The 26,570-nt window shown below is 50.6% G+C and overlaps 1 protein-coding gene across 11 annotated transcripts in view; it reads right to left on the bottom strand.

The window, feature by feature from the left end:
• The window catches only part of RPH3AL (rabphilin 3A like (without C2 domains)), a 171,638-nt gene that overhangs the window by 52,766 nt on the left and 92,302 nt on the right, over positions 1-26,570 (bottom strand). For 8 of the 11 annotated variants that reach the window (XM_014583844.2, XM_006167528.3, XM_027767892.1 and 5 more), the window contains one exon: positions 11,408-11,494. The exons of 2 other annotated variants lie outside the window; for them this stretch is intronic. In XM_014583844.2, the coding sequence (XP_014439330.1) occupies positions 11,408-11,494 (87 nt within the window). Of the gene's footprint in view, positions 1-9,113; positions 9,257-11,407; positions 11,495-26,570 lie in introns of those variants that run through there. One more of the 11 variants, XM_027767895.1, reaches the window with a different exon arrangement.

Genomic DNA, 26,570 nt, shown 5'->3' with positions numbered 1-26,570 from the left:
AAAATAAAATAAAATAAAATAAAATAAAATAAAATAAAATAATTCCAAAAAAGAAAGAGCTAAATACACTAAAAAAAGAGAAACAAAAAGCAGAAATGTCCTCGTGGACGTGGGAATTGGCTGCAATGGGAACTCTTGTCGACCTGGAGCACCAGCTGATATGACTACTTTGAAGATGACTGGGAATTACCTACTAAAGTTGAACACAGATGTACCTCACAGCCCAACAGAAGCCCTCTGAAGTATTAACTCTGGAGACACTCTTATTAAATAAGTTTTATAGGAGCCACTGATTTGGACCAGATGCCTGCACCCGGCCCCAGCGGACCAGACCACAGAATCCAACTGAACTCTGAATAGGCCACTTTTCCAAAACACAAGACATTCACAGCCACCAATCAAAAGGGGCGCAGCATCCTGGGGCCAGCACGCTAAGCAAGCCCACTGTTCCGATTCTAATAGGAAAGTAACTCGGAAATGGCCGATCTGGCGTTCCCGGTTTCCGCTCCCTCAGCCCTCTGCAGTCTATTAAAGCCAAACCCTGCTGCTCAGCTCACTGGACCACTCGCTCTATTTTACGGAATTAAGTGTTGCTGAATTCTAGAATTGTGAACAAATGCCAATTAAGTCCTTTAACCTAAATTGGTTGTAATTTTGCCTTTTGATGCTCTTGTGCACGTTGCTCTGGGAGACATACATGTACGCTGTAGAGTTACTCATAACAGCAAAAGGCCTGAGAGTGACTGAGATGACCACGTATGTGGAATGGGTAAGTAGGCAGCAATGTATTCATGACTGGAATATGGACGGCAGTGCACGGAAGGGAAACATGACATGCATCAGTACGGGTGAATTTTAAAAGTATAATGCTGAATAAAAGAAGCAATGCAGAGAGAAATACACATGGTTCCATGACGCACAGGCAAAACCCCTCGTGGGGGCTTCTGCAGAGCGGTAATGACCTATTTCTTGGCATAGGTAGAAGTTAGGTTTATTATTCATATTTTTTAAGAATTATTTTATTAAACTTTATTTATTTATTTTAGTTTGACCATTGAGGGACAGAGAGAGAGAGAGAGAGAGAGAGAGAGGGAAAGTGAGAAAGCAAGTCGCCAGGTCTGGGACTCGAAATATATGTAGGTGGCCATGCGGAAGTCCAGTGTCCTTAGCCACACCACACTACCTGCTGGCCCCTATTAATATTATTTTTAATTTACTTATTTATTGAGTGAATGAGAGGAGAGAGTGAAAGACACACACAGACAGGGAACCCTGGCAGGGTCCTGCCATGCCATAATCCTCCCCTTACCCTTCTAGCCACCAGGGTTGCAGGTGTGCCTCACATGCTCAGGTCAACCTGGGATCCGAACCCTGGGCCTTCCTCTACGGCTCCAGCATTGTCTCAGAATGAACAGTATTTCCTGCTGTTCATTATCTGTTTTATTACGGTTCTTTAAATTGTACACAGATGGTTTTGAAGGCTTATTTCTAGTATACTTAGGTTATTCATGCATGCACATGCACCAAGACAAACCCAGGAAACTACCTAAATCAGACCAAAAAAAAAAGCAATCAGTTGTTTGGAAGAAAAGTTTTAAGATTTTCCAGAATGGAGGGGAAATCAAAGGAGTTAAAAAATAATGAAGGAGGGCCAGGAAGTGGTGTGGTAGTTAAGGCACTGGACTGCCACACGGTTCAAGTCCTGGACCTAGAGGCTTGCTTTCTCACATTCTCTCTCTGTCTTTCTCTGGCGAGTGCACATGCCCTATAGCAAATTTTAAAATAATTTTAAAAATAATTTTTACCAGAATGGAGGGGAAATCAAAGGAGTTAAAAAATAATGAAGGAGGGCCAGGAAGTGGTGTGGTAGTTAAGGCACTGGACTGCCACACGGTTCAAGTCCTGGACCTAGAGGCTTGCTTTCTCACATTCTCTCTCTGTCTTTCTCTGGCGAGTGCACATGCCCTATAGCAAATTTTAAAATAATTTTAAAAATAATTTTTAAATAAGCCTTTCTTTCTCTCTTTCTTTCTTTTGAGAGATTTTTGTTATAGGGCACGTGCTCTCACTAGAGAGACAGAGAGACAGAAACAAGATATCACCCCCTAGAGGGAAGGCCATGCCGCAATACCTTCTCCTCCATTCTCCTCTCGGGATTTTGGGCACACATGCACACATGCCTGGTGTGTTTCAAGCCACCAGGCCCAAGACCTGAACTGTGGTTGGCCATGTGGGAGTCCGGCGATTGCTGGATTCCCATCTGCTGGTCCCAATAAATAATTCTTTTTTAAAAAATGAAGGATATAATGGAAGAATACAATGAATACGGAAGACCGAGAACATTAACACAAACTTCAGAGCCAGCTGGTAGCATGGTACTAGGTCACCTGAAAAGTCATGACACACTTTTTTTTTTTTGGAGAGGTTTTTGCTATAGGGCACATGCACTCACCAGACAGAGACATAGAGACAGAAAGCGAGAAATCACCTCCCAGGGGGGATGGTCACGCCACAATCCCTTCTCCTCCATTCTCCTCTTGGGATCTTGGGCACGCACGCACACGCGCCTGGCATGAGTATTAAGCTACCGAGTCTGGGACGTGAACCGCAGTTGACTACGTGGGAGTCCAGCGGCATAGTCATTATGCTAACTGCTGGTTCCCTAAAAGTCATGACACACTTTTGCATAGAAAAATATGTCATGACTTTTCTGACCACCTGATAGTTAAGGTGGGCTAGATCCCACATGGCTGACTGCATGGTTTGAGTCCTAGACTTGGTGGTTTGAAAAACACATTGGGGGAGGGACCAGCAGTTAGTGTAATGGCTATGTTGCTGGACTCCCATGTAGTCAACCACGGTTCGAGTCCCGGACCTGGTGGCTTAAACTCGCCAGGCACGTGTACGTGCGTGCCCAAGATCCCAAGAGGAGAATGGAGGAGAAAGGATTGCGGCATGGCCATCCCCTCTGGGGGGTGATTTGTCACTTTCTGTCTCTCTGTCTCTCTCTGTCTTTCTGGCGAGCACACACACCCTATAGCAAAAAAAAAAAAAAAAAAAAGGAGGGGGATTGTGGTGTGGCCATCCCCCATTGAGCGGAGAGGTGCTTTATCTCTCTCTCTCTCTTTCTCTCTGGTGAGTGCAGTGCCCTATGGAAAAAAGAAAAGAAAAGAAATGCAGCCTTTGAATTAACAAGTGCTTCCAAGAAGAAATTGGAATAGCTGAGAACAAAGCAATAAGCAAAAACATACTTGACAGACTTTCTTGAATTGAAGAAACCAAATAGGTTTGCTCTAGACAAAAATCAATGAAAATGACCTAGTCATACCCAGACAAATTTTTTAATTTCTAAAACAATACCCCGTAAAACCAACAGGTTACATAAAAGGGAATGGAGTCTGGCTTCTAGCTCTTCCCTATGCCTGTTCCACCCTAATGATGACTTTACGCCGTGCATACCTGCCTTTCTCCCAGCTGTGACTTCGTGGCTCCATGTCCGTGTCTCATTATGATACATCCTTGAAACTGTCTTAGCCACACATTCCCTTCTGGGTAATTCAGGTGAGCTTGTTGTGCTATTTGTCCTCAAGATTCTCTTTTCCCACTTGCTCACTCCCTCCCTCTCTGTCTTTCATGAGAGGAGGAGAGATAGGGACTCCCAGTGGGGTCTCCATGCTGTAATCCACCCCCAGCCTCAGCTGGCTCCGACCGTGGGTGCACGCACACACAGCCAGCGTGCTCAGGGAGGACCCAGGTTGTAAACCCAGGACCTTTCCACTGAGGGCTGTTTCAGTCCCTTTTTTGTCCCTTTAAACCTTGAACACATGTCAGAGTTCAATAATTTGTCAGCGAGGACACCAGGCAAGTGACTAAAGCGTGTGCCAGCCCACAAGTGCACAGGATGAACGGACATGTCTAGGTTCGGGAGGGGGATGCTCACCCAAGCAGCTAGCTTAAAAAGGCAAGCAGCTAATTAGGTAAACTCCTCAGTTTCATGCGATCACAAAGACATCATATTCATGACACTTGGTATAGAGGAAATCAGGGACCAGGTAGGTGGAAGTACTAACTAGGAACCCAAAATAAAAAACCAATTCATAGGAAGCAAATGATAAGAAAACATCTGGGACTGTTCATGGAAATGACAAGGCTCATTGCTCTAAGAAATGACTGAAGTATAGTTCAATTGAGTTGTTAAATTCGTTTTGTTTTTTCTTTTTTTGAAGAGGTTTTTGCTACAGGGCATGTGCGCTCGCCAGACAGATAGAGAGAGACAGAGAGACAGAAAGCAAGAAATCACCCCCCAGGGGGGATGGTCACGCTGCAATCCCTTCTCCTCCATTCTCCTCTCAGGATCTTGGGCATGCACACACACGCACCCAGCGTGAGTTTAAGCCACCGGGTCCGGGACGTGAACTGTGGTCGACTACACGGGAGTCCAGCAACATAGCCATTACACTAACTGCTGGTCCCTGTTAAATTCGTTATTAACACTTTTCATTTAAAAAATAAAAATGGCTTCTTTGGTTCTTTTTTTCAAATTTGTTTATACTTTGTTCAAAGTCCTGTTTGTCTGAGTTCTTTGAGTTCCTTCTTTTATATATCTTAAATTTTTTTCAATTGCCAAAGGGTGTGTGTGCTCATCAGAGAGAAACAGAGAGAGATAGAGACAGAGAGACAGAGAGAAAATCCCCCAGTAGAATGTGGACATACCACAATCTCTTCTCCTTCATTTCTCCACCCTGTTGTGATTTGGGGCACATATGCACACATGCCTCGTGAATTTTCCAAGCTGTGGGGGCCAGAATTCAAACTGTGATTGGCCATAAGGGATCCAACTCCCTTAACCACCAGGTTATGGGGCTGGTTCTAATCAATTAACTTTTCAAAAAGTTTTTCCAGAGGATGTATGCATTCACTGAAGAGAGACAGAGAGAGAGAGAAATTGAGAAAGCCCCCTCCCATGGGGAATGGTCATGCCACAATCCCTTATCTGTTTCTCCCTCATTTTTGGGATTTTGAACACATATGCGTGTTTGCCAACCCTCCCTGATGACAATTCTTTTCTTCATGCAGGTCGCAGAAAACATAGGTAAAATTCACATAATTTTGAGTGAGAAAGATTATGATTAGTTGTATTATTGGTCAGGTTTTCTTTTTTGTATAAAGGCGACAATTATCAGAGAGAAAATAGACCATCTATGTGCCCTAGTTTTCTTTTAATTTTTTTTAATAATCAATTTACTTAACTTTATTTGTTTGTTTGTTTTAATTTGACCAGAGAGGGACAGAGCGAGAAAGAGACGAAGGGAAAATGAGAAAGTAAACTGCCAGGCCTGGGACTCAAACCAGGGTCAGCCATGTGGGATCCCGTCTAGCATCCCTAACCGCCACGCCACCTGCCTGTCCTATTTTCTTTTAAATTGTATAAAACTGTCCTCTGACTAATTAAGGAACAGATAAAAATAATAACTCAAGGGTCTATAATAAAAGAGGGAATATAAATGCTGATGCTTATTTCTTCCTTTTAGGAATCTATTCTGAGTCTATGATCTAAAATGCAAAGAGCTAGCATACAGTTACTAGTATAAGAACCAGAGGAAACAGCTGAAGTCCTAAACTAAGAGAATAACCACGCAATAGTGTACCGCTAAGAATGTTTCTAGAGAATCCCTGATTACACTGAGCAAGTCTTGTGATGTAATATTAATAGTAGGTTCAATGATACCAAGAACAAAGGCACAGAAAAAAGACTGGAAATAAATTTGCTAGAATGTTAACAGTGGTGGTCTCTGGACAGTAAGATTATGGATTATGTGTATTTCTTTATGTTCTTCTTCTTAAAATTTAATTGTATTTGTTATTATTATTTATGTTTTCATTTTACCAAAGACAGAGAGAGAGAGAGAGAAAGGGAAAAAGAGAAAGCAAGTCACCAGGTCCAGGACTCAAACTGTAGTTGGCTACGTGGGAATCCAACACCTTAACCATCATGCCACCTGCCTGCCTTCTTTATGCTCTTCTACACATTGTAGATGTCCTTCAATGATCCATATTAATCTTATGATCAGAAAAGACTAAATTGTGTTTTTTTAATAAATAAAAATGTCTAAGGGTAATAACAGACTAGAACTTAGATATCTAGACAGTATTAAATAAGAAAAACAAGACACCCTGTGCTTCTAGCTCTAGTGTACAGTCTACAATTTGTTCTTAACCCAGTGTTGGCATAATGGTTATGTCACTGGACTCTCACATAGTCGGCCCTGGTTCAAATCCCAAACCCCATGGCTTGAAACACACCAGGTGCATGTGCGTGCCCAAGATCCCAAGAGGAGAATGGAGGAGAAGGGAATGTGGCATGGCCATCCCCCCTGGGGAGTGAGTTCTCGCTTTCTGTCTCTCTGTCTCTGTCTCTCCAATAAGCACATGTACCCTATAACAAAAATCTCTCTTAAAAAAAATGAACCCCTGGGTGGGCCAGCAGGTGGCGGGAAAGTCAGGTGGCTGGATCCCACAAGGCCAACCACATTGGTGGCTTGAAAAATCACGTGGCTTGTGTGTGATTGCATGCCTAAAAATCCTGAGAGGAGAATAAATGAGAAGGGATTGTGGCATGGCCATCCACCCCGGAGGGTGATTTCTTACTTTCCTTTTCTCTTTATCTCTTTCTCTCTCTGTGAGTGATTGCATCCTTTAGTAAAAAAAACCTGAAGATAAAAAAAAAAGGAGCAGGGGAGTTGGAGTGTGTTGTTCCTCTACGCGAGATCCTCCAAGGCAAAGTCCTACAATGGTCCATGAGGACCAACAGGCCCAGACAGGACTCCTGCCCCGGGTCCACATCTCTGGCTCCCTCTCTCCAGGCTGGGCTTTGCTGTAGTCATACCAGTCTCCTTGCTGTGGCTTAAACCCACCGAGCACAAACCTGCCACAGGGCCTTTGCACCTGCTGTGCCCGTTACTGGGAATGTCTTTTCTCCGCAGCATTTTAGTGTGTGTCAGATCTCAGCACAAATGCCCTTTCATCGGTGAGCTCCTCCCGGACCCCCATATAAAACAACTACTCCCCCACCATTCCCAGTCTCTCTGCCCTGGATCATTGTCTGTGACACTGCAGAATTTGCCATGTCTGTGGTCTCTTCACCCCTAGAAGAGCTATTTTGCTTGGCACACAGAAGCCACTCAATCAATGTGTGTCAAAAGACCAAATAAATAAATAAATGCATCACACTGTAAACTGCTCCCGAGCAGCGGGGCTGAGCCTTCCAATGCCACACAGCTGGAGTGTGAACATGCCCACAGCACGCAGCGAGGCCAGCCCCACAGCCCTGGGAACAGCTCACCAGCATTTGGTGCACTCCAGAAAAATACTTAAAATGACGGCCGGAGATGTCAGAAGGAAAGTACAAAAAGGCACAGAGATAAGAGTGCCTAAGCAGAGTGGTGCAAGAGTGTCCATCAGAAAATTCAAGTTCTTCCATTAAGATTTGGCTTTTTTATCACAGACTCAGAACCAGTTTTATGCGGCACTTAAAATCTGACATTTTCAATGCCCTTTCTATTTAGCTATCTCTTTGTTATGATTCGATTTTTTTCTAAGAAAAGATGGCATTAGCAAACCAATTACCCTGGCCCTCTCCCATCCCCAAGCAAGCAGGTAAGTTCAGTACGCGGGGACGGGACCCCCGGGCACCCAGAGCCATATCCTGCAAACGTGTCGGCGGCCCCACCCGGCCTCTTGTATGCCCAGCACTGCAGAGAGGGAAGGAACCGTCTTGATCTTGCTAAGTTTTATCGGCCTCTAAAAATTCAAGGACGAACTGATAGCATAATGCACAGCCTCATAGACTTTGCCTTTGGAAAGATAAGAAAATTCATCCTAAGCTCTTGCAGACTTTTCTGGGCACTGGCGTGCTCTGGAGATTAGAATGGGCTGGGGGCAGGCCTTCCCTGCAGGTGGTGGCTCAGGATTGTTAAGGAGTGTGAAGGGAACACGTGGTAAGGCTGGACGGGGCAGCAGCCTTGGCAGCCCTCCGTTAAATTAAGTTTGCTAAATTCAGTTTTCTTTCCATCGCCAGTTTTTTTTTTTTTTTTTTTTTTTAATGCCAGAGGATGATGTGACTGTACGGGAGGGGGAGGCACCCGTCAGCAGGGCCAGGTCATGCTGCGGTCCTATTTCCTGCAATCTTCTATCTATCAGGATCCTTGGGCATGTCTGGGTGACTGATGTGTTTTTCAAGTCGGTGGGGCTGGAACCTGAAACCTGAAACCTGGTCAACCACATGAATGGGGCTTCTTCTGCATCTTTATTTTTAATTAAACATTTTAAATATATATGTATTGTAGGGACCAGCAGGTGGCGTGGTGGTTAAGGTGCTGGACACTCCCACATAGCTGACCACAGTTCGAGTCCTGGGCCTGGTGGCTTGCTTTCTCACTTTCCCTCTCTTTCTCTCTCTCTGTCTCTCTCTCTGGTCCAGTTAAAATAAATGAATGGATAAATAAAATTAAATAATTCTTAAAAATATATTGTGTGCTATTTTTAAAAAATTGATTTACCTCTGTCTTCTAGGAGAGAGAGAGTCAGAGAAAAAGGGAGACAGAGAAATGAGCCCCTTAACAGGGTCCTCACGCCAAGACCCAGCCCTAATCTGCGCTGGCCCAGATCGTGGGCACACGTATGTGTCCGCTGTGTGAAGAGAGGTCCCGGATGCAAACCCAGGGCCTCTCTCATCACCTGGCCCTTGACATCTGCATTTTAAAGGGGGTTCCCTGAAGACCAGAAGAACCTCAAATTCAAAGGGCTTTTTGGCTAGGAGAAAAGGAAGCCTCTACTATTTAGGGAGTGCTAGCCTGTGGCAGACGTTTTATATGCATTAATGATCCTGCTGAGTTCTCACAGCACCTCTGTGAAGTGGGAATTACCATTCCTACCTTGGAATGGGGAATCAGGGACTTCCAGGCAAGGCATGATTCTAGTTCACACTCTGAGGCCCTGATTGCCGCCTTCTCTGTACCAAAGACGCAGCAACAACAGATGAAAATATTTTAAGAACAACTAGTAAACTCATTTGTGCTTAAATATGAGACATACATCTCAATGAATCAGGAACTAAAAATATTTACTATTTTGAGAGGCTGAAGGCATAGCCTGCTGAGCTCGGGGTCCAAATGCAGGGGGAGGCAGCTGGGAGCTTGATGTTCCAGGGTACAGGGACTAAATGTCCCACAGGAGGTGAGGAACCAGAGCTGCAGGCCTGGCGGGAGGAAAGCGAGCTGTAAAAAAGCAGGGATGCACCTCAAGCCTAGAGCCTGTATGAGGAAGTGAGCTTGGAGGAGAGCCGGCAGAAGCACACACAGCAGGGGCTGGTCGGCCGCCATGGCTTGGATGACTGGCTCAGGGATAATCCCATTATCACTGTGGAGAGCAGCCCATCGTTAACCCAGGGCACCTGGCTCTGCCCGGGGGACCTGAGACCCAGCCACAAGACCATGCAGCAAAGAGCTGAAAAGCTGCGAGAGAAAAGAGAGAAACCAACTCCCACTCAAGAGGAGTGAACAAACCAAAATTCCACAACACCCTAGGAAAACTCATGTTAACGAAGACAACCAACAGGCCCAGCTGTGCAGGTGGAAGTGGGAGGACACTGCTTTATGATGCTGGTGTCACACAGGAGGCCTGGGTTCAATTCCCTGGTCAGCCTGGACAAGTCAGGTGATCCTAGCTAATCGGGAAGCTGGGCCAGGAGGGTCATGACTTGGCAGGACCTTGTCAAAATACCTAACTTGGGGCCAGCAGGTGGTGTGGGAGTTAAGGTGCTAGATTCCCACATGGTTCAAATCCCAGACCTGGCAGCTTGAAAATCACACCGGATATGTATGCACGTGCCCAAAATCCCAAGAGGAGAATAGAGAAGAAGGGACTATGGTGTGGCCATTCCCTCCCTCTGTCTGTCTCTGATGAGCACACACACCCTATGGCAGAAATCTAAAAAAAAAAAAAAAAAGCTTCTCTCTAGGACTTGCTGTGGCCTGAGGGTTAAGGCAGCTGCATCTCACATGGTGAGCTACGTGGTTTGAGTCTCAGACTCAGTGGCATGTGTGTCATGCACAAAATCCTGAAAGGATGGAGAGATGAAGAAGAGACTGGTGTGACCATGCCCCAGGGTGGGTGCTTTTTCCTCTCTCTCTGGCAAGTACATGTGCCCTCTAGCAAGAAAAAAGAAAGGAAGGAAGGAAGGAAGGAAGGAAGGAAGGAAGGAAGGAAGGAAGGAAGGAGAAATCTACCTCTTTACCTCCTCCTCCTTCCCTCTCTTCTTCCCTCTCTCAAAAAATAATAATAAAAAGAAAGGCAACCAACAGATTTAAAAAGCAGGAAATAGCCTCAAAGAAAAATGGGATGAGCTGGAATGCAGTCCTGAAGAATTCACCCAGAAAGTATTGTAGAAAGATAAAGCCATAAACAGGGAAGGGCAGTTGGGAGCTATGAAGAATGAACCAAGAGGCTCGAAAATATTTCTGTGCGATTTCTAGAGAGAAGAGATGAAATGGCAGAATAGCAGTATTTAAGAATGTCATGGTTGAGAATTTTCCGGCACTGAAGACGTTTTAGGGATCCTCAGACGAGAAGCACGGATCAAGCACCAAGCAAGATAAAAATAAATAATCAGTCCTGTATCTGAAGAGGCATGCACCCTCGGCGGGCTCGATTTGCCCCCGCTGCCTCCCCAGGCCCTCCCAGGCTACCTGCCAGGTCCTGCAGTTTTGGCTCCATTCTGACCCAGGAAAGCCCGGGGCCCAGAGTCAGACATGCTTCTGGCCCTCCTCTACTGCTGCCTCTGAGTCCTTGCCGAGCCTCAACTTGCTTCTCTGAGCCAGGGCTGGAACTGATAGCAGAGGGACTTGGGGGTGGCATTGTCACAGTGACCACGGCTGCACGAGACTTCCAGCTCCCACTAGCTTGGCGCCCACAGGACTTAACCCTCTGTGTCTGTTTCCCCACCAGGAGAAGGGGATTGGAGTCGCGCCCCCGTGGGGCTGTGTTGGGATGAAGTGAATTCATACACGCGAGGGACTTAGCACGGAGCCAGGCACGCAGTCAACGAACACGTCCAACCTGGGGCAGCTTTCCCATTCCCAAAACAGCAGCCCCCATCCAGCGTCCCAGGCACACACACGTGCGGCGGGCTTCCACTGAGACCACAGACCCAGGGCAGAGCAGAACCAGGGCGATTTGCCACCGCTGCACAGGGGAGACAGGCAAGCCAGCAGGCTGCTCCTCCCCACCTGCCCCCCTGGAAACCTCTGCAAGTGCCTCCTTGACCTCCAGAGAAGCCCCAGCAGCAACCACCACCCACTGTCCGTGTGTGAGTGCACCCAGCTCCCACCCCCAACTCCAGGGGCCGTACCTCTCTTTGCTCACTGCAGATCTTACACAGCCACAGGGGCCGCTTCTGGCCGGGGGAGGCCTCGATCCCACATTTGGTGCAGACTTTCTACAAGAGAGAGAGGGTATAGGAGCATAAATACTTCAGCTACTTTCTCCCTGGCTGAGGGGCCACAGCGACTGTAACCAAGGGACACTTGGGCATCCTCTAAGAGGCTGGCTCTTCTTCCAGGCTAGAAGGGCAGCTTCCCTCAAAGGCACAATCAGGCTGGCCCATTGGTCTAGTGGTTAAAAGAGCCAGATTCCCCGTGGGTGACTATGGGACTCAAGTCCTCCCTTGAGAAACATGCTGAGAGAGAGAGAGAGAGAGAGAGAGAGTGTGTGTGTGTGTGTGTGTGTGTGTGCTCAAAATCCTGAAAAGATGGGAGAATGGAAGAGAAGGGGTTGTGGCATAGCCATGCTTTCTCCCTCTTCCTCTCCCTGTCTCTCTGTCTCTCTCTGGAGAGTGCACATACCTTCTGCTAAAAAAATTAAATTAAATTAAAATGGCACAGATCATCTAAAAATTCTTAGCTGGCTTTGGGGTACAAAGATGTTCCCATTTCCATAAAGCTCCATGACGCAGACTTTCACCACCTCTATAATTATGTTCTGTTAGGATCCCCTCAAAAATTAAGCCTGTGGGTCAGCAGGTGATGTGGAGGTTAGGGTGGCTAGATCCCACAGAGCTGACTATGCAGTTTGAATCCCAGATCTAGCAGCTTGAAAACATGCCGGGGGTGTGTGTGCATGCATGCCCAAAAATCCCAAGAGGAGAATGGAGAAGAGATTATGGTGTGGCCATCTCTTGGGGAGTGGAGGGGGGTGATTTCTCTCTCGCTTTCTCTCTCGCTTTCTCTCTCTCTCTCTGTCTTTCTCTGGCATGCATGCACCCTATAACAAACTGAACAATGACAAGCTTGCTGATAGTCACAGCTGCCTTGTTTGTAATAGCAAAGACCCAGAGTCGACCCAAATGCCCAACACCAGGAGAAGAGCCACGCAAACACAGCACAATGTGACGAGGCCTTAACAGAGCAGATCGTGCTGGAAATGTGGGCAGGAAGTAATGGGATTCAATGGAGAACACAAACATTTGTATATTTGCAAAAAACTCACATATGTGCCAGGCAGGTTAGAAGACATGATGGAAATACTCTTGACTATCTGAGCACTTTCATTATGCTGCACCCCTTCTTTTAACAATCCTAATTCTCACCCCCCTTATGGAAAGGTTAGGGCCACTTTACAGATGAGGAATTTGAGGCTCAGAGGAGCTTGAGAATGGACCCGAGTTCGCACAGTGAGAATTGGAGTTATGTCTGGCTCTAGAGCCACGGTATCATTTTCTCTGGAGGCGTAAAGAGCCAGCACCTAGATTCTGCAGTGTTTTTCCTTGTACAGAGTTGTTTAAGCTCCTGCATTCTAAACACATATTTTGCTTCCCCTAAATGCACAGCAATAAGAGTGGTGGAAAAGGCCAGAAGAAACACCCTGGGAGGCAGAGGTGAATTTGTTGGAGCTGAGATGCGTTGCCCGATAGGCGGAGTCTGAATCAGCGAGCGACCGCGTCTCCTCCTCAGAGGACTGTCGCACCGGCGTGCAGGGAATCAATCTTTCTGCCACGTGGAAGTGGCCCAGATCCCGTGGGGTGGGGGCCCTCTCCAGCCCCCTGCCGAGGGAAGGCTGGATCTGTTGCTTGGCCTTTTCCACAGGCTGCCAACTGAGCAAGGAGCACACCTCTCCGTGGAGAGGGAAATGTCACTAGCTTGGCTTCCCAAAGCATGTCGTCACCACCTGATTGGGGCTGAGCCCAGCCTGCGGGAGGGGCGGGGGCAGCTCACACGGAAAGGAAGCTCTGAGACCTTTGCCCAGGGTATGAATCTGCTACCATCCAACTGCTCAGGCACAAGAAATGTCACCACCTTTTATTTCTCCAAATAAAACGGCAGCGAGTCCCTCCAGGTCCCAGACATGGTTGGAGCCCCTCTCCGGCTCTTGTGAAGGTCCTAGATTTAGGTCTTTGATGGTCCAGTACATCTGGGTGCTGCCCACTGCTGTCTGCTTGTCTGCCAAGCTCTCATGTCCCCTAGCACAGAGGGGCCACTGTGCCAGCCTTGGCTTTGGGATCGCTGCCAGGCTGGAGTTGAGCCTTGCAGGGACCAGCAGCTTGTTTTCCCGGGGCTGCAGGCTACCATTCCTGGTGGGGCTGGAGGCTCTCCCCTCACCCTCACCCTTTACCCCGATCATCCTATCTCTAGGGCAGGGTCCCCCATAAGTCCACGAGGTGGCCTTTCCTCCCTGGGTGAAGGAGAGCAGGAGCCCAGAAGCTGATTGGCTGCTTTCCTTGCTCAGTGCCACCATCCTATAGCGAGGCTAGACAGTGCCCGTGAGAAGGCGAGTGTGGCCCTGTCAGGGAGGTGAGGTCTCCCGAATGCATGCTGTGCGCACTTAGAGGGTTCAATGGCGGCTCACCCTACAAATATGTTGGGTGCTCTGCTCCCCCCCCTCAAGGCTACTGGATGAGATGATGGTTTTGGGAACAGCACACTACAGCTACCGTTTGTGGGCCAATGCTGCGTGTCAGACAATGCGACCTGGTGACAAAGAATGAAGGAGGCTGTTACCTTCCCCACGATGTGGACGTGGAAATGAAGGCTCAGAGACGTTACAGACTGTCTGAAATCACAGACTAGTGGGTGGCAAGGCAGGGTTGTCTTCCAGACCTCAAGAGAGCCAACCGAGTCTGCCCCTTCTCTGGAGCCAGGCAGGGTCCCACAGCCTTCTGGGGAGCTGGGTCTGCTCAGGTGGGTCCCTGGGAATGTGGCTGGTGGCTCTCAAGTGAATGCACAGAGAAGGTAACATGGGGTGATCAGGGCACAAGCCTTTGCTGGGCATGTGGGTGTGGCCAGCCCATGCTCATCGGCTTCTAATGTTGGTTCCAGGCTGGGGAGTCTGGCTCAGCCCTCCAGGTTCGCTTGGCAGAGAGGAGAGGCTTGTAGCCACAGGCAGGAAGCTCAGCAGGCTTAAACCCTGGCCTCTCTCAGGGGGCCACCCTCTCCTACACATATAGCCAGGGAGAGGGGACAGTGCAGCCTCTCCTCATCTTAGCGCCTGCTGCTAAGACAAAATGCCATAGACCAGACAGCCTAAACAACAGAATCATACAGATATTAATATTTCTCACAGCTCTGGAGCCTGGAATACCCGATCGGAATTCTCGCATGGCCAGGGCTGGTGAGGGCTCTCTTCCTGGTTCACAGCCTTCTCACTGACTCCTCACATGGAGGAGAGAAGGCTCTGGACTCCCTCTTCTTGTAAAGTCCCGATCCCATCATGGAGGCCCCACCCTCACAGCCTCATCTAAACATAATCACTGCCCAAAGACCCACTTCCAGATGGTATCACATTAGAGGTGGGGATCCAACTTGTGGATTTGGGGGGGATATAAACATTCAGTACAGGGAACCAGCAGTGAGTGTAATGGCTATGTCGCTGGACTCCCATGTAGTCGACTGCAGTTCGAGTTCCGGACCCGGTGGCTTAAAACCCACGCCGGGCACGTGTGTGTGCGTGCCCAAGATCCCGAGAGGAGAATGGAGGAGAAGGGATTGCGGTGTGACCATCCCCCCTGGGGGGTGATTTCTCGCTTTCTGTCTCTCTGTCTCTCTCTGTCTGTCTGGCAAGCGCACGTGCCCTATAGCAAAAACCTCTCAAAAACAAAACAAAACAAAACAAAGTTCAGTCCACAGCAGCCCCCCACCAGAACTGGGTCCATCCCCTGCTTTCGCACATCAGAAGCCCTAGAAATGGGTCCCTTGCCACCTATGTCAACCCTGGAGTCATTAGAGCGGCCAGCCTCCTGGGCACTCCACCCCACACCACCCTTCCCTCTGTCGCCAAGTTCGAGTTCCTGAAACACTGTTCTCAGCTCGTTAAAGGCAATGTGGCATGGTACGAGGGACAGCTGTGGGCGAGGCAGGTCGGGGAGGCTTCTTGTACGAGCTACTCCACGCCTGCCCAAGGCTCAGATGTTCTCACCTGTAAAGTGGGAGAAGAATATTTAAACCCTTGGGTTGTTCTGACGATTAACTGAGATACACAGAAAAAGCAACCAACACGTAATAAGCACTCAATAAATGCCAGTCACTGTTATCAGTAGTGACGCCCCTGGCACCGGGGTCTGAAACCTTGTGTAAGTCTCCCTTAGACGGGCGCTGTCTAATACAAACCGGTAGCTGCAGGCGGCTATTTAACTAAATTACAATTCAATAAAATGAAGAATTCATTCTCGGTGACACACGCTAACCACATCTCGACAGCGCGTGGCGTGGGTGGCTCCCTCACGGTGGCGCAGACACGGGGCGTTTTCAGCGCTGCTGGGAAGTCTGCTGGACGTGCTGGCTGGAGGACCTCCGCTTCGGCCTCAGCACTCAGAACTCACAGTCTGCCCCACTGGCCTGTCCCCGATGTTCCCCACAACACTCACATCCAGTGCTTGCCCGCGTCAGCCCATCCTGTCTCCACTTCCGCCTGTCTGCTCTTCCCCACCCTCCGATGGTCACTAACCATGTAACCACTGCCTGCTGGGGGCCCTCAGGGAGCCTAGCCTTGCATGAGGAGAACCCAGATGAACAGGGCGAGGCCCAGGCCTCCTGGGCACCTTGCTTAGCAGTCGCCCTGCCAAGGCTGGGAGGGTGCTCGGCTGTCTTGCAGGGTGACAACCGAGTGGGTCTTCAAGGATGGGCGGCCGCATGCCCTTGATAAGTGTCATCTGACTGAGGGGGCTGGACAGTGGCGCAGTAGTAAAATGTGATGCTCTGGGAGGATGACCCCATGGGAAAGCTCTGGGTCTGTGCCTGGAGACCTCGCTGAGTACTGGGCACACGCATGCTACCATCTGGGGCTGGCTCAGGGTGGGAGTGAACCCTGCTGGGGGCTCTCTCTCTGTCTTCCTCTTCCTGTCTTTCTCACTCATAGAAGAAATTACTAAATAAACTTAAAAAAAATCCTCTGAATGATTAGATACCTATGCTGTTGGGGGCAGGGAAAGACACAGGAGAGGCTGCACCAAAACTGTCCCTGTCCTCCCCCTGCAGACCACAGGACCCCGAGCCAGCCAGCCTGGGGACAGGAACAGTGTGGGCCAGGCACCCTGGGGGTTGGGTCAAAGGCCATCAGGCAGCTCCAGTTTTGAGTGCAAGGTGGGAAGGAGGGGTGGGTGGGCTGTCCCTGCTGGAGCTGGGAGCCTCACCTCCCGCAGCAGAGGGTCCAGTGCATTCTGCTCCCTGGGACGCAGCAAGGATCCGTGGTTGGCCAGGTGGAGAGAACACTACCGCCATTCTACTTCAGGCAGAAAGGGTGCCAGCTTGGCTTCCCCAAATACCCTGCTACCCCCTTGTCCTGCAGGGTACTGCTGGGGGCTAGGTGGCATGACAGGGCACACCCACCCAGGCCCATGCATAGCCCTGTTTTCCAGCTACAAGCCCTCACTGGGGGAACCTGAGCTCACTCCCCGCTATGTTGTGGCCATCACTGCATGCCTGTAGCGTCTGTGGCTGACTGCAGGAGTGGGGGACTCCACAGGGGGTGGGGTCACAATCCGCAGGGGGCGGGGTCACAAAAAGGTAACAAGTTCCAGGTCAGGAATACGTAAGTGCTGCTCTAGTAACTCTCAGATCAAAAGAGAAAGATACTCCTTTTCCTAGTACGGGCTTGCTTTTGGTTCCTAGGTTTTAATACAGAAAATGAAGCAGGCGGTAAAAAGCTTGTAAGGGGCCAACGGGTGGTGTGGTGATTTAGGTGCTGGACTCCCACATGGCTGACCATGGTTTGAGTCCTGGACCTGGCAGCTTGCTTTCTCACTTTCCCTGTCTTTCTCTCTCTGGTGAAATTTAAAAATAAATAAATAAATAAAATAGGGCCAGCAGGTGGCATGGTGGCTAAGGGTGCTGGACTCCCACATGGCCAACCGTGGTTCGAGTACCGGACCTGGTGGCTTGGTTTCTCACTTTCACTTTCTCTCTGTGTCCCTGTCTGGTCAAATGGAAATAAATAAATAAATCTTAACAAAGAAAGAAAAAAAAAAAAGAAGGCCTGTGAGAGTGAGCCAGCCTCTATATCCGTGGGTGCAAACAGAGCACTTCACAACTGTGTCAAGGGGAGCTCTAGGCCTGGGGTGGCCACCTGCCTCCTGTCTGAGATGAGCTTCTTTTGAGTGGAATTGCCCTGGACAAGCGAGCACGGGCTTCCTGGGCCTGGCTGCCTCACATACCTGGCAGCCCGGAACCACGTCTAAGCGGTAAACAAAGCAAGCCTAGCTGTTGGGCTCGACTCAAGCAGAAGCAATGGAACGCTAGGCCGGCAGACCATGTTCTGTCGTCTCAGTCCCTGCACGCACTCCCCTGATAGCGTATATCCTACCACCCGGAACACAGGGAAGGAACGCCCCGGGGATTAGCCTGTGGGGCGGGAAAGAACAGACCGCCATTTAGAGGCAACCGTGGACTTGCTCATCTTTCTGGAGCCTCAGTTCCTCATCTGCAGACGGGTGGTCACAGCCGACCCACCTCATGGCCGGGAGGATGAAGGGAACCACAGAAAAGCCATTAGCGCAGAACATGGCGAAGAGCAGGCAGCCCGCAGGTCTGCCAGTGCAGGACGCCAACACCCACGAGCGGCACATGCCGAAAACCCAGCAGTCATCCCTGAGCCTCACTGTCCCCCGCCCCACCCAAATAACCCATCTCTAAGAACTCCAAAACTCCCCGACCAGCTGGTTCTTCCCTAGCGTCCCTTCCTGATCCATGCTGCCACACTGGCCCATGCCTGGCCTGCACTGAGACCACCACAGGCCTTCCTACTGCCCGCTTTGACTGCCTTCAGGTTGGTTCCTGACGCAGCAGCCAGAATGATCTTTTCAACACAGAAATCCAGTCACATCCTTCCTGCCTTTAGCGGCTGCCCACTGCTCCGGGATGAAGGCTGTCCCCTTCATGTGTGTGTTGAGGCTGGCCCCGCCTCCTTGCTGGCCTCAGGGCACACCTGTCTTCCCCACTCTCCACTCTGCGCTCTGTGCCTTCCACCACAGGCCCTTCCCATGCACTGCTCGCTCTGGCTGGGAGGCGCTGGGCCACACTGTCTCCCCATTAAGCTGTGTCCCTTCAGGGATCTGCAAAAGCAATACTTCACGATAACCTTCCTTCACTTCTTTCCTCGTTGGAGCTTCCACCACAGTCCCTTGTGATTCTGTCCTCAGTTGTGTGGCTACGGGACACCTGTCACTTGCTTGCGGGGCTGTCAGCTCCCCAAGGGCAGAGGCCACATCTATTTCTGTTCACCTTCCTGCCCAGAGCCTGGCACTGTGACTAATGCACAATAAATGAACAAACAAACGGTGACTGAAAAGGCAAGGCACGGTCCCTCCCAAGTGTGCCAATCCACTGGGAGACGAGACGGACACAGAGTGACATGACAAGCTCGCTCAGCAGCCTGAGGCAGCGCACGCTCAGGTCCACGGCGTGGAAACTGACCATGGATGATGGGAGGTCAGATGAGGGAGGTGGGACTGCCGGCCATGTGGGCTTCTTCTCAGGGAATGGGGCGTGAATCCAGGCTGGCCCGGCCACAGAGGAAATGACACTGAGGGTCCCTCACAAAGAGTGGGAGCACGAGGCTGCTCCTGCCTGCTTCCTGGGGGCGCGCCGGCAGCTGCCTTGCACACGTTCACGGTCTGGCCAGGTGCCGTCCATGACGGTCTCATAATCCAGCCACTATGGTTCGGCCTCCACTCCCGGAACCGCAGCGCCGTACAGTCCCCCTCTAGACCAGAGTCAGAAAGGGCGATGGAGGTCTGAGAGTCCAGGTGCACCAAAGCCCAGGCGCTTGATACCCAGGCCAGCCTCGAGTCCTCGCGGTAAGCCCCTGACCCGTTTCACGCAGAACCTCTCCCAGTGCCCCGCGTGGCTCCCAAGCTGCCGCCCATTACAGACAGAAGGAGGCGTAGAGCCGACTGGTGGGGGGAGAACGAAACAGCTGGGCGAGCAGACGCACGGTCTCAGGGACAGCAGCCTGGGATCATTTAGTCACCGGGCAAACAGTCACACACCCCTTTGGGGGCCCTGAGGGCTGTGCAAGATCGTCATTTACCACCAGAAAGCGGGTTCGTGTTGCCCAGTCAGCCACAATAGATGGAACTGTGTGCACGTGTTCTGTACAAGGAGGCCCGGAAAATGCACACTGCACTGCAGAAGTGAATACTAGGGTGGGTCATTTAAAAACATTTGGCATTTCAGTTCAACAAACATGTATTCAATACAGTACACGAGGGACTGTTCTAGGACTTCCGAGGATGAACAAGACACGACCCTTTATACTCAGTGAGCAGCCCATCAGATGGAGCCCCTTTTTTTTTTTTTTTTATAATTTACTTAGTTTAATTTGACCAGAGAAGAACAGAATGAGAGAGAAAGAGAAAGTGAGAAAGCAAGCCACCAGGTTCAGGACTTGAATCGTGGTCAGCCATGTGGGAGTCCAGTGCCCCTAGCCACCACACTACTTGTTGGCCCCCAGATGGAGCCTTTTATAAACTGGCAAAACTTATCTGGAAAATCACCTTCCTGAGAGTGCCAATGAATCGAAGTGGGTAGGTGAGATGGTTTCTCGTTAGGAACTGGGGTTGCAGAAGGTCTGTGTAGGGCACTCACCCACCTCAGTGAACTAGGGAAGAGGAACTACCAGGGACGCGTGTTCACGCACAAAGTGACGCGAACAGCGAGCCTGAGGGTGCGGATCGTCCCATGCAATGGACTGCACCCCTGATGCCAGAAATCGCATCTTTGAAAGGAAACGCTTATCTTCCTTTGCATACAGCTATGCAGGCAGCTACACAAATGATGATGATGTAAATGGGAAAAGGGACAAAAATAGTGACAAAGCTGCAGGGAGCGATATTCGCAATAAACTGTTAACTGAAAAAAAGCATGTTATAAACCGTATGCATAATACGATGCTCCCCCACGTAAGTACGTGTACCTGCCTGCACCTATTTAGCAGGCTACGTATACATGAGAGCTGGCTTGGGGTGCAGTGGTAACATACTGCTTAAGCCAAGCCGGATCCACATGGAAGACCTCAGGTTCAGTTCCCTGATCCTCCCGTACATGCCAGGCACAGGTGCCCGTGATCCTGGTTGGGAGGGCTGCTGCTGGTGGTGGTGTGAGTTGTGGCATGAGACCCTCTGAGGGTGCTTGTCTTTCTCTCCCTCTCCCTCTCTATCTCAGTCTCATGAAAGAAATAAATGAACTTAACAAAAAAATAAGTCTATAAAATAAAAATATCTGGAAGGATATTGGCCAACATATAAATCAAATCGTGCCAAGTCAAAATCTATTTGAAATGGATAAGCAGAATTCCTATTTAAAGAAAATCCATGCTAAATGCTTTGGGAAATCACTTGCTCCCACTTCATTTTTTAGCCAGATCTGGATTTTTGCAGGTCAGAATGGATTAAAGAAGCTGAAAGCACATACACAGACAGACAGGAGAGAGGGCTTAGCAGCTGGCTACGACTCAAATGAAGGGAGTCAGGCCCACGTACCCCCCCAACCCTCCCAGATGCTGTCACTGGGTCGCTGACCCCTCTGATCACAGGCTCAGAGCTGCACGACCCGAGACACCATCAGCCAGGCTTGGAGGTGTTTTGCAGTCCTACGGGTTGGCCATGGAGGGGCTGGAAACATCCTCGTTGCCATAACTCAGGAACCCAGGCCCCGCGGCCAAATGGCTTTAATTTACATCATTCTGGCCCAGCTGCAGTAGCGTGCACTAGATGATGTGCCACTCAGCAGGCTGAGGCCACGTGGGAGGCCTGAGTTCAGTTCCTAGCTCACCCTAAAAGCTCGGCACGCTGGGAACAAGCAGTTAGCGTAATGGCTATGTGGCTGGACTCCCATGTAGTCGACCGCGGTTCGTGTCCCAGACCCGGTGGCTTAAACCTCACGCCAGGCACGTGTGCGTGCATGCCCAAGGAGAATGGAGGAGAAGGGATTGCGGCGTGACCATCCCCCCTGGGGGGGGATTTCTCGCTTTCTGTCTCTATGTCTCTCTGTCTGTCTGGCGAGCGCACGCGCCCTACAGTGAAAATCTCTCTCTCAAAAAAAAAAAAAAAAAAAAAAGCTCAACACGCTGTCATGGGACTGTAGTCCTATCTACTCGAGAGACTGAGGCAGGAGGACTGCAACTTAGAGAGACGCTGTCTGAAAAACAAGCATGAATATATTTCAGATAATGATGTGCATGTTATAATACTCACTGTATCAGCTATGCATGCCAGGCCAGGCCTAGCTATCATCTTACACAGGCGCTCATTTAACTTTGACCACAACCCTATGAGCGGGTATTGCTGTCCCTACTTATGAATGAGGGAGCTGAGGCTTCAGGGTAAGTACCTTGACTCCGGGGAGCCGGACATGAACCCCACTCTGTCTAAGCCTCAGAAGTGGGTTCCTGCTGCCCTAGTCAGGCCTCAGTGCCCTCACCCTCCAGCCTGGACCCAACCTCGTCCCCTCATCCCAAGTTACGGCAGGGCTGGCTCCCTGGGTCCCAGCTCCTCCTCCAGAACTACAGAGGTCGAGGCTCACGCAGCAGAGGGCATAGTCAGGCCCCACTTCCCATTCCTTAAGACACAGTCTGGGTGGCCAGCAAAGCGGAGGGCACACGGAGTTCTGGACCTAGCCTTTACCACCTGCAAATGCTGAGCCACAAAGATGCTCACATAGGCACAGCCTTAATGTTGGCACCTGAAACAGGAGCCAGAGGTCTCTGGAGAGACATCTCAGCAGACAGACTCTCTGGACTTCCCACCGATGCCCTCTCAGCCCGAGGCTGCCAGGTGGATTGGCTGTGCAGGCCTGGCCTCCTCTCTTCACTCAGGCTTCTGGAAGGCTCCACCACCATCAGCGAGCAGAGCCCTTGCCCTCCATCAAGGAGCTGCAGACGCTGCCTGGGACCACCTGCAAACTGCAGGCCAGCGCCAGCCTCCCAGCCGCCTCCGGGGGAAGAAGGCACCCTCGTGTCCTGCTGATTTCAAGACCAGCTTCCAAAACACCTCCTCCCTCCGCTTGCCGCTCAGGCATAGGCAGTTACCACCTCCTCGAGTGGAGGGAGGGGTAAAAAAGGCAACATCACCAGCTCTTGATTATCAGCGTTCACAGAGCACACAATGGAAATCATGACTCGGACGTGGCTTTGCATCATCTGTGTTCTCGTCCGGCCGTGCGCATGTCTGACGGGAGAAATCAGCATGCTGAGACAAGATGAAGCCACCAGGCTGGCTGAGGACAGGGTGAGAGGACAGTGCCCCACCCGCCCGACCCCCACTCCGCCTCTGTTAACTCTCTCCCATTAACCTCAGCACCCTTTTCAGATCAGGACACTGCGTCCCACGGTTCTGCCTTTTTTCCAGAAGGACATGAAAAGAAAGGAGGTTTCAGCATCTCAGCTGGGCTGGGGGTACGCAGTGTGGGTGACAGGAATGCAATGGGGGGAGTGATGGCTGTCACAAGAGTCTAATGGCTTCAACCAGACCCCTAGGCATGGGAATAAAGAGCAGTTATTCAACCAGAAGCTGAGGGGGACTTAAAAACCAGAAAATTGGTGTATATTCAAAGGGGGAAGCCTGAGACATGATGCTTGATTTCAAAGAACTGATTCATTTGACAAGTATTTGTGGAGGGTCTGGTTGGTGCCAGGCATGTGCCCAGTGTGAGGTGTTAAAAAGCGTCTCTTGGGCCAGCAGGTGGTACAGAGGTTAAGGTGGCTAGATCCCCCAGAGCCCCAGATTCAGTGGCTTGAAAAATATGCCAGGTACATGTACGTGCACGCCCAAAATCCTGGGAGAGGAGTGGAGGAGAGATTGTGGAGTGGCCATTCCCCCTGGAGGGCGATTTCTCTTTCCCCTCTCTGTCTCTCTCTGGTGAGCGCACACACCCTAAAGAGAAGAAGGAAGGAAGGAAGGAAGGAAAGAAGGAAGGAAGGAAGGAAGGAAGGAAGGAAGGAAGGAAGGAAGGAAAGAAGGAAGGAAGGAAGGAAGGAAGGAAGGAAGGAAGGAAGGAAGGAAAGAAGGAAGGAAGGAAGGAAGGAAGGAAGGAAGGAAGGAAGGAAGGAAGGAAGGCAGGCAGGAAGGCAGGCAGGCAGGCAGGCAGGCAGGCAGGCAGGCAGACATGTCTATGGGGCCAGATGGTGACCTAGCAGTGATGCAACTGGACCCACTTGGGAACATCCTGTGTTTGTGTCCCAAGAACTCCCTGTGCCTCAGGCATGTACACAGCCATGATCTGGGCTGGCTAGGGCTGGGGATGGATGACAGTGTAAGGACCCTGCTAGGGATTCCCCTCTCTCTCATGAAGAAATAAACTTTAAAGAAGAGAAAGAGAGGAACCAGCAGTTAGCGTAATGGCTATGTCGCTGGACTCCCATGTAGTCGACCGCGGTTCGTGTCCCGGATCCGGTGGCTTAAATCTCACACCAGGCGTGTGTGCATGCGTGCCCAAGATCCCGAGAGGAGAATGGAGGAGAAGGGATTGTGGTGTGGCCATCCCCCCTGGGGGGTGAGTTCTCGCTTTCTGTCTCTCTGTCTCTCTCTGTCTTTCTGGGGAGCACACGCGCCCTATAGCAAAAACCTGTCCAAAAAGAAGAGAAAGAGAAAAAAGAAGAAAGAAGGGTTTAGGGCACAGCCCTGGGAGGAAGGACACACGACACTGATCCAGATGGACAGAGCACGGTGACTGGCCGAGACTGAGCAGCATCTCCACAGAAGCATGGTAATAGAGGGAGTTACACACACAAATATGGAAGGGACAAAGAACCTGTCCCCAGAGGGCTGGAGGAGATGACCCAGGACAGCTTCCTGGAGTCAGGACGATGGCCCTGGAGGCTGACAGTCTTTCGTGCTTGTGTCTGCTGATGTCCTGGCATGGCCACCAGTCTGCCACTCCATCTGGGTCCCTCTCCTCTGAAGGGGTGCCAGGACTTCCGGGTCGAGGATGGGACATGCGTAGTGGGAACAGCATGCTCAGCGTTACGTTTCCTTTTTCCAATACACAGTATCACTTTGAAATTTCAAATCGCGTGAAGAAAGGACGTGGAAGGTTTCCACAGTGATCTAAAGGGAGCCTGGGCTTTGACGAGCCGAACGACGCTGTGCTAAAGGAGAAGGACAAGGAGCCCACCAGCTCCGGCTCAGGAGGCCCCAGCAGGTAGAGGGGGACTTGCGAACTGACCCCTTCAAACATCAAGGGATAGGTCTGGGTCGGCAGGGCCTTGAGAAGGGACAGGTGATAGCACTGATTCTCCGAGGCTGAGCGGGGACAGGAATCAACACACAGAAGTACGTGCCACTGCTCCAGAACAGTTCTATTGGGGACTGTTGGACACAACCCCCAAATCTCCTGGGCCTGGTGTGCACTGCAGGGCCTGGCCCTGTCACTGAGTCATCCTGCCAAAGGCTAGGTTGATATCTATCACATGGGGACAGTTGATCAGTGCCAACTTTTTCGTTTTTAAGTTTATTTCTTTCTTTCTTCCATTAGAAAGACAGACAGAGACAGGAAACAAGTATTCCCCAATAGTGTCTGCATGCTATGATCTACCCCCGGTTCCTCCTGGTCTGTACCATGGGCACACACATGCCCAGCGTGTTCAGGGCGTTCCTGGGATACAAATCCTGGTCTTTTTCCATGTAAGCCCAGGTGCCTTACCACTGTGCCACCATGTGCCAACTGATGCCAAACTTCCTGTGAGCTCTGGCCTCAGCCTGCTCCACCCTGCTTGGCTCTGACAAATCCTCTGGGAGTCCTCCCCAGCTCCTTCCAGCACTAGAGGAAGAGCCCCCTTGTTTCTGTGCTCCACCTCCAGCCTGGGCTCAGGAACTGACGAGGCTGAGGCGTGGCCAAGTCTGGCACGCCCTGCCGACCCCAGCCCCAGGTTCATGTAGCTCCATCCAAATCACTGGGGGACTGACCCTCCAGCCATCACTGCCCAGGCCTGCCAGCTAGCTGGTGGCTCTCCGGCCCTGGTCTCCCTCTCCTTCCTGAATCGCTCCCAGGCCAGGAGGGAGTCAGGGCAGGGGACGGCCCAGGTGGTGGACACTGGCTCACTCGTCTTGCTCCCTGCCATGTGGTTACCTGGAATTACGACTCCCAGTCATGACAACAGCACTTTCAGCCCCACCCCACCACCTCCAGGGAAGAGAGAGGCCCAAGGTAAAGTTGAACACCAATGGCCAATGATTTCAGCCATCATGCTTCCACAATGAAGCCTCCATAAAAGCCCAAAAGGACAGGGTCCTGGAGTCTTCCAGACAGCAGAACACTGGAGGTTCCTAGGAGGAGGTGCACCCAGAGAGGGCATGGAAACTCAACGCCCTTCCCACACACCTTCCCTGTGCCCGCCTTCCGTCTGGCTGTTCGTCTATGGCCTTTGCAATACCCTTTATAAAAAGGCAGGAGAAAGCTAGCAAACAGAAGCAGGTAAAGGGGCTGTCTGCCCAAGTGGCTAGAAAGAAAACCAACCAGGGCCAGGCCGGCAGGTGGTGTGGTGGTGAAGGACACTGGACTCTCACGTGGCCGATCTAGGTTCAAGTCCCGGATCTGGTGGCTTGCTTTCTCACTTTCTCTCTCTTTCTTACTCTGTCCCTCTCTGGTCAAATCAAAATAAATAAGTAAAGAAAGAAAGTTAAAATAATGAAAGAAAGAATTCTTTAAAAAAAACAACCAGGGCAATACTTAAATCCTCAGAGTTCAGGAGGCACCTGGCACGTGGTTGGCTAGAAGAGGGAGGGGCTGAGTGACAAGTTCCGGGTCCTGCAGGGGCAGGGATTCCCTAGACACCTGGAGCCTATGGCGGCTTCTAAGGAGGAAGGGACAGGATCAGACCTGGGTCTGAAAAAGGGCCTTAGCACAGAATCTGGATCCAGTCACTCTCCCGGCCAATCTGACCTCCATGTTATCGGCAGAGGCCCTTTCTCCAGAACATTCCCAGATACCTGTGGAATTCTAAATCCTAGCTGGGTTTGGGAGGTGAGGGGAAGAAAGAAGGGCTCCAGGGTAGCCCTAAAACAGCCGGCCTGGGCAACAACCAGACAGGGC

Source organism: Tupaia chinensis, unplaced genomic scaffold (assembly GCF_000334495.1).
Source record: "Tupaia chinensis unplaced genomic scaffold, TupChi_1.0 Scaffold144899_1, whole genome shotgun sequence".
Taxonomy (NCBI): domain Eukaryota; kingdom Metazoa; phylum Chordata; class Mammalia; order Scandentia; family Tupaiidae; genus Tupaia; species Tupaia belangeri.
Note: the sequence above shows the minus strand (reverse complement) of the source record. Positions and strands in the feature narration are given on the sequence as shown.